The 12,611-nt window shown below is 43.1% G+C and overlaps 1 protein-coding gene across 7 annotated transcripts in view; it reads right to left on the reverse strand.

The window, feature by feature from the left end:
- The window catches only part of DLG2 (discs large MAGUK scaffold protein 2), a 1,498,860-nt gene that overhangs the window by 124,774 nt on the left and 1,361,475 nt on the right, over window positions 1-12,611 (reverse strand). For all 7 annotated transcript variants that reach the window (XM_077807758.1, XM_077807786.1, XM_077807801.1 and 4 more), the window contains one exon: window positions 7,044-7,158. In XM_077807758.1, the coding sequence (XP_077663884.1) occupies window positions 7,044-7,158 (115 nt within the window). The remainder of the gene's footprint in view (window positions 1-7,043; window positions 7,159-12,611) is intronic.

Below are 12,611 nucleotides of genomic sequence, written 5' to 3' on the forward strand. Positions count from 1 at the left end.
TAGCAGATCCCTCCAATGCTTGACCATTAACACTAAAATTCCACTGGCTGGTTTCCTTTCAACCAAGGAACTTCACTTCCTAAATATTTTAGTCCTCCAAAAGGTTGCCATATTCTACAGCCCATGAGTGACTCTGGAGAACGGGGAGTGGACAGCGCAGCTGTTTTAAACCAATGTACATGATTTTGCAAGAGCAAGTGTTTTAACCTCTGAGTTCAAAAGACAAGAGTGTAGTCAATACTAAAAACTCATCTGTGTATAGCACAATGCTTAGCTTTATTGATCTACCCTCCTATGAAAGAGTTCGTGAGTTAGCAATTGAATTGCTAAGAAATAAAAACGGTGAAAGGCAGAACCTTGTCTCAGCACTCTAATTAAAGCAAATTGATCCAAAACAAATCCATTAACCTTAGCCAGGCAATAAAGGAGCTATAAATAACCACTATTTAGCCCATTACACATCAGTTCCTCCACAGGCATCATATTTTCTGTTTTTCTTTCCCTTGTTCTTTCTCACTGAAGCGATTTACATGACAAAGTAAGAGTAAATCATCTTCTATTTTTCAAACCTCACCTAGAGTCTTATTATACTCTTTGTGGCCCTGCAGTTGGTTGCTGTGGACATTCTGATAATGTCTCAAACAAGGGATTAGTGCTTCACGGGCAGCAGTAACAGATCAATTCTTAAGAAACAATGACAGTATTTTTATATAAAGCCACTACTAAAGAGAACAGATAAAGAGAAACACAGAACATATGATTTATAGTCAGAAATACAGTTGAAGAGGAATGTTTTCGATGAAGCAGCAGTGGCTCTTTAAAATGACTAAGATAAAGAGCAGGAAAAGAATACCAGCCATCAAAAATAAACATAGGAATTCAAAGGGTTACACAATTCCTTATGTAAATCTCTCTCTCTTGGTTTATTCTTAGTATATACAGTTTTTAAGACTACACTTTAGTCTTAAACTGCTGGGAGAAATGCAGTTCTAGCACCTATGACCCATTATCTTCATATTGTATATTCTTTACACTTCATTTAATATTAATGACTAAATGTGTTCCAATTATTTAGGGGGTTGGACTGTGCCAAGCATCAGCATGTCTAATTCCCCTGTCTGCATGAGGAGAGGATCAGCTACCTTCATAAGACAGAGGATCTTCAGAGAGGGTGGGGCCAAATAGGATTCTGTGGGGAATCCACACAAACCTTCACAGAGCCTGAGGCTGTATTAGCTTTTTGCACGCCTCCCTCTGCACTAAAGAACCCCTCCTGAAGTCATTTTTAGGGATAGCAGAAGGTGAAGGAGCCAGATGGAGCCATGCTTCCAGAGACAATGGTAGGCAGGGAGTCTCCAGAATTGGTATGGAGACCCCAGCATCCCGTGGTTCCCCCAAGTCTTGTGTGTGTGCGGGGGGTGGGGGGGAGGGAGTGGGGGGATGGGGGGTGGAGGATCTGCAAGTTTTAGGGTTTGAACCCACTGCCCATTCCATGATGAAAGTAGCAAACTCAATGCCAATTGGAATGATCTGCTGGAAACTCTACATGGCTTCTGCCACAGACTTTACCTTTCCTCTCAGAGTTTTCTACAAGAAGGGCAGAAGAGCCACACTTCCTATCCAGCTGCTGCTGGTGCACTAGTTGTATTTATTTTTTAATAATTCTCAATTTAAGAGAAACTTGTTTTCCTCTCTTCTGGTTTTCCCAGTGTAATTTTATCTACAACGTAATTACTTTATGTACCCACGCACTGTCTAAACCAATGAAATTTATTCCAATTAAAACTCCAATGCGAAAACATTTCAAGCTGAAAATACACACACTCACACACAAGCTCGTATTCAACGCAGAACAGCAAAACTGCAACATCTTAAATGAAGAAAAATGGAATAATTAACTTTTCATCATAGCTGGGAATTGCTACATAGACATTTTTAGGATAATTAGCAGCATCTTGTCCTTTCCCACACTGCACAGATGCTTACCAAAATGATCATCTAAAATGCACTTGGCCTGAATTTCAAGAACATTATTACAGTATTCTTTTACACTGCAGACTTCTCACAAAGGTCCCTCAATGTCTCACAAAGGTCCCTTAATGTCCCCAACAAATTGAAATCTCAGAGAACATGCATGCTTGCCATGTCATTCTTCACCCCCACCACACTGCCTCAGCACCTGATAAAGACACAAACTACCTTAGTAACGACCATATATTTGAATCAACAGTGCCTAGCACAATGGAGGTCGTGCCCCTGACTGTGGCCTGCAGGTTCTACCACATTCCAAACAAACAACAATAATATGTAAAATACAGCCATTTTTTCATGGTCTGTGTGTATATAAATCTCCTCACTGTATTTTCCACTTATGCATCCGATGAAGTGAGCTGTAGCTCACAAAAGCTTATGCTCAAATAAATTGGTTAGTCTCTAAGGTGCCACAAGTACTCCTTTTCTTTTAGTGCTTATCAAGTACACTTTTAGTAGAGCTGAACACAGCCAGCTTTCCTGGCTTTGACTGCATGAGTTTATGCAACTAAAAATGAACGGAGCTTCTTGAGGTTTTATGGTTGAGGCTTTTCTGCTCAGTTCTGAAATAAAAGAACAGATCTGTATTTGTGGTATGGGAAGTGATATTTAGATATATGGCTAAAAGACATCAGAAGAGTATTGGGCTACTGTGAGTCACCATGATGACGACTGGAGATTTTTGTTTAATCAAACTCCATTTTACAAAATTATAAACTATTTGTTTCCAATTGTGATTTTAAAAACAACAGATCTTATTTCAACAGCTGCGTATTAAGACAGAGGGTAATATTTTCAAAAGGGCCTAAATAACTTAGAAGCCTATGTTCCATTTTCAAAAGTGATCTATGCACTTAGGCTCAGATTTTAAAAGACACCTAAAGATGCAGATAGGTGCCTAGCCAGATTTTCAAAGCATTTAAGCAGATTAGCTGACTACCTCCCATTGATTCACCTGCTTAGGGACCACTGAAAATCCCAGGGTGCCTTTAGGTGCCTAAACTTCTTTGAAAATCTGCCATCAGTAGCCTAAGTTACATTGACTTTCAATAAGACTTAGCCCTGGTCTACACTAGGACTTTAGGTCGAATTTAGCAGCATTAAATCGATGTAAACCTGCACCCGTCCACACGATGAAGCCCTTTATTTCGACTTAAAGGGCTCTTAAAATCAATTTCCTTACTCCACCCCTGACAAGTGGATTAGCGCTTAAATCGGCCTTGCCGGGTCGAATTTGGGGTACTGTGGACACAATTTGACGGTATTGGCCTCCGGGAGCTATCCCAGAGTGCTCCATTGTGACTGCTCTGGACAGCACTTTCAACTCAGATGCACGATTGTCTGCCGTTGCTCTGACGCAGGGAGGGGTGACTGACGACATGGCTTACAGGGTTGGCTTACAGGGAATTAAAATCAACAAAGGGGGTGGCTTTACATCAAGGAGTATTTCAGGCAGGACTTCACGGAGGGTTCCAATAAGAAATGGTGCACCTAAGTTATTGTTCTTATTGGAACAAGCAGGTTGGTCTGGCCTCTGATTGATACATGGCTAGATTCACCTCGCTGCACCTTCTCTGTGAGTGACTGCAGTGTGACCTAGAGGAATGAGTCCCCTAGACAGGGGGTGGGGGGTTGCAAATGAGTACAAAACAAATCTGGTTTATTTCTTGTTTTGATACACTCCATCTATCTTTTACATCTTTGGCTGGCAGCAGATGGTGCAGAAGGACTGCATGCCATCCACATCTCATGGCTGCTCGGCAGAAGATGGTACAATAGGACTGCTAGCAATCCTCATCTCTTGCCTGCCTGGCAGAAGATGGTACAAGAGGACTGCTAGCAATATGTATTGCCTGCCTGCTCACCATAAGATGGTTCAATAGGACTGACTGCAGGACTAAAGAGAATGACCTGATCAAGTCACTCCAAATTTAGTCCCTGCGCCCATGTCTGCCCAGGCGCTCCTGATCGACCTCACAGAGGTGACCAGGAGCACCTCGGACATGACGATGACAGCTACCAGTCCTACTGTACCATCTGCTGCCATAAGGCAATGGGTTGCTGCTGCTGTGTAGCAATGCAGTACCACATCTGCCAGCACCCAGGAGACATACGGTGACGGTGAGCTGAGCGGGCTCCGTGCTTGCCGTGGTATGGCGTCTGCACGGGTAACTCAGGAAAAAAGGCGCAAAACCATTGTCTGCCCTTTCTTTCACGGAGGGAGGGAAGGAAGGGGGGCCTGACGATGTGTACCCAGAACCACCCGCGACAATGTTTTAGCCCCATCAGGCATTGGGATCTCAACCCAGAATTCCAATGGGCAGCGGAGACTGCGGTAACTGTGGGATAGCTACCCACAGTGCAACGCTCCGGAAGTCGACACTTGCCTCGGTACTGTGGAAGCACTCCGCCAAGTTAATGCACTTAATGCACTTAGAGCATTTTCTGTGGGGACACACACACTTGAATATATAAAACCGATTTCTAAAAAACTGACTTCTACAAATTCAACCTAATTTCGTAGTGTAGACATACCCTTAGGCTCCTAAGTGCCTAAATCAATTTGAAAATGGCACTTAGGTGCTTTTGAACAAGTTTACTCAGAGGTTATGGAGTCAGTTACACTGCAAGTGCTGCCAGTGGGGACCTTGGGCTTCTGAATCTCTTTCCAGGTAGAAGTATTCTACCTGTATTTAAAGAAAAGTTTTGATTTTTAAAAAACATGTGTATTAAGTTGATGCTTGTGAAAGGTGCTGGATTGTGAGCAGAATTAAGTCCTCTATTTACAGAACAAGTGCTGTACTGGTAATCACATTAAAAATGTCCCCACATTTGACCCACCAAGGTGTCTCCTGTGGCAGACATGGGGCTATTCTGTAATAATCTCTGGATACTATATTGGGAATTTTACTGTTGGGTGTATTGGGTTTAATCAACAGGGATGTTGGGAAACAAACAGGAATTCAAAACAATAATTCAAGGTAAGACAAACAAACAATTGAGGGTTGTCACAAGATAATGGAATTGACAATGACTTTAGGGAGACTGGCTTGACATCCTGCTTTTGGAAAGCAGGCCAAATTCAGGAAACTAAGACGACAAAGAACTTCTGGCTGATAAAAGGTGCATGTCTCTCTAGGGCAGGAGCGTTTGTTTGAGAGACAATTTCTGTTGGGGAACAGACTGACACACAGAGACACTTGCTAGCATGTTTGAAGTAGTTAGGCTTTTCTAGGCTTCAGGGGGATGGTAAGCCATTAGGTAGAATAGATATGCCATAGACTATGTATTGTTTTAAAGTCCTTTTTCTCTTTTGTTAAGATTTATTCCAATTGTTCAGATTAAACAATACTATGGTTTTAAGAAGGCTGTCTGGTCCCTATATTTCCCACTGGTCACAGACTCCCATAGGGAAGAACTGCAAGTACCAAACACAGTTGGACCCACTGGTAAGCATAGTAGATACACAGGGTTCTGTAGACCAGGGCCTGGTCTAAGAGTTGGAGAATCACATGATTTCACTGAAAGGACAAGTTAATGCAGGAGTCCTGACACCAGTGGTTGTGTATTAAGAGAAAGACCAGAGATGGGTCAGAGGTGCAGCTAGACCTGTACTCTTGACATAAGAACAGCCATACTGGGTCAGATGAAAGGTCCATCTAGCCCAGTATCCTGTCTTCCAATAGTGGCCAATGCCACATGCCCCAGAGGGAAAGAATGGAGTAGGTAATCATCAAGGGATCCATCCCCTGTCTCCCATTCTCAGCTTCTGGCAAACAGAGGTTAGGAACACCATTCCTGCTCATCCTGGCTAATAGCCATTGATGGACCTATCCTCTAGGAACTTATCTAGTTCTTTTTTGAATCCTATTATAGTCTTGGCCTTCAGAACATGCTCTGGCAATGAGTTCTACAGGCTGACTGTGCTCTGTGTGAAGAAATACTTCATTTTGTTTGTTTTAAACCTGTTGCCTATTCAAGACACTTCCATCCTGGTCAGGACAGATCAACCTCTGGGGATATGAGAGAAGTCCCATCTCAATCCCCATTCAGTCCTTGACCTCTCTACTGAAGTGCCAATTAGTGCCTTTTGGGGTTCTGTCACTGGGAACTGCAATGAGACCACCAATTGCCTCCTTTAAGTATTTCCCTCTTGCTTAAATTCCTTCTTTGCTGCCCTCTCCGCTCATGCTGAAGGCATAACAACAAAATCTAGGATTTAGCCTTAATTGGATCTCTGCAATGTTACCACCTGAATTAGCTCCCCGTCATGACTAATTGTCACTGCCTGGAGGTTGACATATTGCCTTCCTGTACTTTGCGATTGTCAAGAATTTCAAATGGTATGCTCAGCATGAGGAAAGAGTTTAGAAGTGGAAGGCCTAAAAAAGTAGGAGTCCTATTAAAATATTTGGCAGTAAGCCCCACATGCTTATCTTTAGCAGTACACTTTCCATTGCCAAAATGAGGGACTGACAGCAAAACTTGCTAGGGTCAGAGGTGTGAATTCCAGTCCTCTGGTCAATAATGGCTACTGAAATAGGATGACTATGGCAAAGGTAAAGCGGTGATCACTAGTATTGCCTAGCTAAGAATTGGGTACATCCTATATAATTGTTGTCATCTGGTTTCCTCCTGCCTCTTAGGCCATAAGCTCCTTGTGGCAGGGGCAGTTTGAATGGTGCCCAGTCCAATTGAATTTGATCTGAGGCCTTTAGTATGCAGAAAAGCTCATCTGTTTTTTCAGATATTGTGTGGGTTATCAAATGGTGAAAGTTTTCATCTTAAAAAATTGCTACAACTCTTTCTACTGCTCTTTAAAAATAGCCTTGGAATGATAGCATTAGTAATATAGGTGCATCAAGAAATTATATTAATTTCACTGCATGATACATTTTTAACCATGTAAACTCACATCATGATACATATCTCAGTTATATTCCTCAGCTCTCCAAACCACATGGTAGAGAGGCTGCTCACACTGATCATCAGAAAAACCACTCTGTGCCTACCTGACGTAGAGTGACCGCTTCTGATTGGTTCTCAGGGAGCCAGACCCAGAACTCATGCTGTGGTTCATCATCTGCTCGCGTAGATCATGGATTTTTGCTTCAAATCGAGCGTACTCTGATAACGGAAAAAACAAACAAACCTCTATTGTAGCTGCATTACAATTGGTAAATGCAAATGAATGTTAAGATTAATAAATCCAGGACATGTTCTTAGACTCATAGTCACATGACCTATCTATCTTAAGCGTGTATATAACCCCATTACTGTAGCATCTGAGCACTTCACTATCTTTAATATATTCACCACTCATAACACCAAGGTACTGTCATCTCTATTTTGCACATGGGGAACTGGGGCACAGAGAGACTGACTTGCCAAAGGGCACACACAAAGCCTGTGGCAGACCAGGTAACTGTATCCAGGCTAGCACTATACCCACTGGACCATCCTTCCTCTCAGTGACTGAATTACCTTGCTAATGGAGCACAAGGTATATTAAAATTACCAGTTGAACAAACACGTGAAGACGCAATAAAGAAAGTTTCCAAAGTTCTTTCAAGTGGAACTGTGCAGTGGAGAACCTCCCCTCCTGATCTCATTTAGCAAGGAAATACCTGGGGATCTAATTTGTCCACACTGACTATGAAATTTCCATGAAAAGTGCCCCTGCCTGGGTGCAGTGGGGGGCAAAGCATGCAGTGAACCCCTTCTGCCCCCAGAGGAGTTACCCTTGCAGAAAGCACTGAACACCAAGGGGCCCTCCCATGCTGCACACTCCTTGAAGCAGAGGCCCAGTTTACCTGAACTGGAGGCCCAGTTTACCTGAAAGACAATGCTTGGGTGTGCACACACTGGGGACTTGATTCACCGTTGCCCTGCACCTTATTTACATTAGTGCCATGTGAATGCAAACTGGTTGTAAAATGCTACCAATTAGAATGGTAGCATTTTATACCCATTTTGCATTGGTCAAGGTACAGGGCAATAATGAATTGGACCCTACATCTTTAGTATGGGACTGGATGCAGCAACTGCTGCTCTTAGAAGCAGGCATAATTCCTCCAGACTCCATCATACTCACAGCCAGCTGCTAACTCCTTCCCTCTCTCCACTGCTCCATTGCCTCTGAGCCATAATACAACCCAGAGTTGGAGGGAGTTGCTAAAGAAAACTAAGAAGTTTTTTCCCCCCGAAATGTGATTCAGAGACTTCCTATTAAACAGGATATTTACAATGGACAGCCAGGCAAACACAGAACCCAGTATTACATACTTGCAAAAGAAAAGACTGATTTTAATAATAAAATATATCAATAATACTTTTTATACTGAGCTTTACATGTTTAAAGCAATGTACAAACATTAATTAATCCTCACAACACCTCTATCAATTATATAGAAATTACTATCGCCATGTACAGTTGTTGAAGGTCCTCCAAACACCTCGATCCCAGCACAAAGCCTTCTCCTGCACCCCAAGCCCCTCATCCCTAACCCCACCCCAGAGCCCGCACCCCCAGCCAGAGCCCTCACACCCCCCTGCACCTCAATCCCCTGCCTCAGCCCAGAGCATCCTCCCGCAATCCAAACCCCTGAGCCCCAGCCCAGAGCCCCCTCCTGCACTCCAAACCCCTCATCCTTGGCCCCACACCTCCAGCCAGAGTCCTCACCCCCTCACATCCCAGCCTCCAGCCCGGAGTCCCCTCTAGCACCCTGAACCCCCCATTTCTGGCCCCACCCTGGAACCCACACCCCCAGCCCAGAGCCCATACCCCTCCCACACCCCAACCCCCTGCCTCAATCCAGAGCCCCCTACCATACTGCGAACCCCTCGGTTCCACCCCCCAGCCTGGAGCCCCCTCCTTCACCCCAAACCCTCATCCCTGGCCCCACCCCAGAGCCTGCACCCTCAGCCGGAGCCCTCACACCCTCAGCCAGAACTCAACCCCCTGAGCCAGCCTGGTGAAAACGAGTGAGTGAGAGAGAGTGGGGAGAGTGAGTGACAGAGGAAAGGGGGATGGATTGAGTAGGGGGGCAGGGCCTCGGATGAGGGGTGGGGCAGGGGCCAATGCAGGGGTGTTGGTTTTGTGTGAGTCGAAAGTTGGCAACCCTACCCACTGCTTTTGTTTATGTACAAACTACTGGAGCAAGTTTTCAGATCATGCTGTTCCTTCAGGTTCATAATTTAGCAGATCCTCTTCTCACTTGCACCCTATTTTCTTTATAAGAAATCTTGACTCAAATTGAAACCCCTCTGTTGCGGACCAAAGTAATGCACCGACAGACTTAAGTCTCATTTTCAAAAGTGATTTAAGCATGTAGGAGCTTAAGTCTTATTGCAAATCAATGGGACTTGGGCTCCCAAGTGCTGGAGGACCAGATATTTTAAGTCAGTGGGAGTTAGGTGCCTAAATACCTTCAAAAATCTGGCCCTAAATCACTTTTGAAAATGCGATTTAGGTGCTTTTGCAAATCTTACTCCTAATCTAGGATTTGTATATGACTCAGATTAGGTCATTTTCTCTTTGGTGAATCTGGTCAAGATTCACTTTGTAAATTGTTTTGTTTCTGTCAAGCCATTAACTTGGTATTATTACTATTACAGCTATTTATTTTTCTCTACCTCATTATGTGCTCCTTCCTATATGGTAAACCATCTTGATATCTATGAAAGGTACATTTTAAAAAATCAATTAAAAAAAGGAGCCTGCATTTCCACTACTAAACAGAGACAGTCTCAGGGCTGTCAATCTGGCCCTTTTCACAAGCATTATATACACCCACAAGGATGTTAAACTATATTTCAAGGTGTATGTCAATAGGTTTTGGTGCTTTGCATCTGGATTAGGTCAAGAAAAGAAATAATTTACACCAGAGTAGCTTCTATCATAGCTTTCTCCTTTAATAATTAACAAAGCAATCCCACACAGATCCTGCATCTGAGATGTGGGAGGAATTCCTATATTTAGACTCCAATCTGTAGAGTGAGAAATGAAGATCAAAAAAGATGACTCTCTGTAGCACAGCATCAAATTACTTGCAGTTTGCACACCAACACCTTTGATACTTAGATGGGATGGTCAGATGATGAAGACGACTTCATTGAGTTTTGGATGACATTTCATTAAGGTCCGGTACTTGAAATTGTTTTATTTGATTGCAAATTTATTCTCATTTTTCCTAGAAGATACTTATAAGATTTGTTATGATTTTTAAATATTTACTAACTACATGCTAGGTGTTCATGGGATCAAACTACAGGCCCCAGCTTGATTTGAATAAAGAACACAGTATATGTGAGGCTTTGTTGGGCTTTTTTTTTTTTTAATTGAAATAAGATCAGAAATGTAGATGTTTATGAAACCAATTTCATATCAAGTAGTTATCAATGTTTCGCTCTCAACCTGGGAAGACATCTCTAGTGGGTCCCCAAGGGTCAGTCCTGGGTCTGGTTATACTCAATATTTTCCTTAATGACTTGGATAATGGAGTGGAGAGAATGCTTACAAAATCTGTAATGACACCAACGTGGGGTTGCAAGAACTTCGAAGGACAGGATGAGAATTTAAAATGACCTTGACAAATTGGAGACTTGGTCTGAAATCAACAAGATGGAATTCAATAAAGACAAGTGCAAAGTACTACACTAAGGAAGCAAAAAAATCAAATGCACAACTACACAATGGGAAACAACTGACTAGGCAGCAGGATCTGGGGGATATAGTGAATCACAAATTGAATATGAGCGAGTAATGTGATGAAGTTTCTGGAAAAAATCAATTCAGACAATTAAGGTTGTGACAGATGGACAAAAGGGAAAAATACATTCAGTGAAAGGCTGATTCACAGTCTTGTGGCCCTTTGAAGAAAGAAGAAAACCACAGCACATCACTGTCTGATGCACTGCTACACTTTGCCAACTTTGACTTAGCAAAATCTCCATGAAAAGGGGCATGTGATTCATATCTGAAGTTCCTGTGCTCCCTAGAGGCATGGGCAGCGGGTGAGCTGCCAGCTTGGGGAAGCTAGTCCCGGGCTGGCATCACCCCTCCTGCTCACCTTCCCGCACCGAAGCCCAGAGCCTCTCCCCCTCCCTGTGGCTGCCAGACCCCGCCTCAGCTCCCGGGCACCAGGCAGGCGTCGCATGTCCCCACAAGTCCCCTCCCGCAGCCTCCCATCCCAGCGCAGGGCAGGCAGCCCCAGCGCCGGCAGCCCCCGCCCCCAGCCCCAGTCCCAGCCCCAGCCGCTTCCCTGAAGAGGAGCAGCCAGCATGTCTGGGCTGGGACCAAGGGGAAAGGGCAGGCAGGAGGGGGCATTCTAGGCAGAGCGTGGGCAGGGCCACGCTGGGCTGTTTGGGGAGGCATAGCCTCCCCCAGCCTACCATATATGCCAGCCTGCCTAGAGGCTTTCCAATAACAAGAGTCAGGGCCCTTTATTTAGGAGCCTAAAAATTAATGTAGGAGACTAACTCCAAGCACCCATTTTTGGTGCTTGAGGTCCAAGGCATCTATAACATCCATGAAGCTAAATCTACTACACAGGCTAGTGGTAGGAAAATTTTAATTTTGCTTAAGTTGCTTTTTAGTTATAAAATTAGAGCATAGCAACGGAAAACACAAGAATAAGAATTTTGCAGCTCCCACAAAAAACAGTTAAGACTCTTTATAATATTAAAATATAATTATTTTCATCCTTAATCTTGTATAACAGGTTGCAGCTTAGACTTAGCTTAGAGTAGTAAAAAAACCCAAACCAACCCAAACCTGAAAATAGATTCTGATGGAAATGCTGATACACTATATAGCAGTGGAAATGACACCACTGAAATGCATGAATATTAGCCAACCCCACCTACAGTCGTTTGAATTTATCTAATGTTGGCACCATTAGAGAGATCTTAATTCTTTCTGTCAGCAGGTATTAAATTTTGCTCTCCAGTATTATGCAGGTTCATCAATGTTTGCTTCAAGATGATAAAAGCTTTCATAAGCACTGCTATTAGATTTTTAAAATAATGCACCTGTAACCCCGTTTGGTACATTGTGAAACAGTGACTGTCAGTAACATGGGTGATTGGTTGGCAAAGGATCACACATTTGTCAGACTGTACAAGAAAAAAAAGCAGCCTAAAACCCTAATACTCCACTTTCAAGATGATTACAACAACAATATATTTGTTTTTAAAAAGACACTAGAAAAGTATTAGAAGACAAAATATCAGCTTGAAAAGGATATGTCAAATCAGTACAAGCTAGTATAAGCAAGGACTACTGAATGAAGGAGCTAGATCCTCAGTTGGTGTAAATGTGGCACAGTTTTAATGGAGCTATGTCAATTTACACCAGAGGAGGTTCCAGCCAACAGGTTTTGTCTGGATACAAAATGTACATCTCAGGTGTCAAGTTGTCAGCTGAATGCCTTGGATCTCTGAGGGCGTATGATACTATCATTGTAGTATAGTTATTTATACAATTTATGTAAACCATTCTTTTTCTCCCTTTACTCTTGGCCATCAATAAGTTTAGACCTGAAATTAGATGAAGGCTTCTAACCATCATAAGAGTGAAG

This window comes from Eretmochelys imbricata, chromosome 1 (assembly GCF_965152235.1).
Source record: "Eretmochelys imbricata isolate rEreImb1 chromosome 1, rEreImb1.hap1, whole genome shotgun sequence".
In the NCBI taxonomy this organism is placed as follows: Eukaryota; Metazoa; Chordata; order Testudines; family Cheloniidae; genus Eretmochelys; species Eretmochelys imbricata.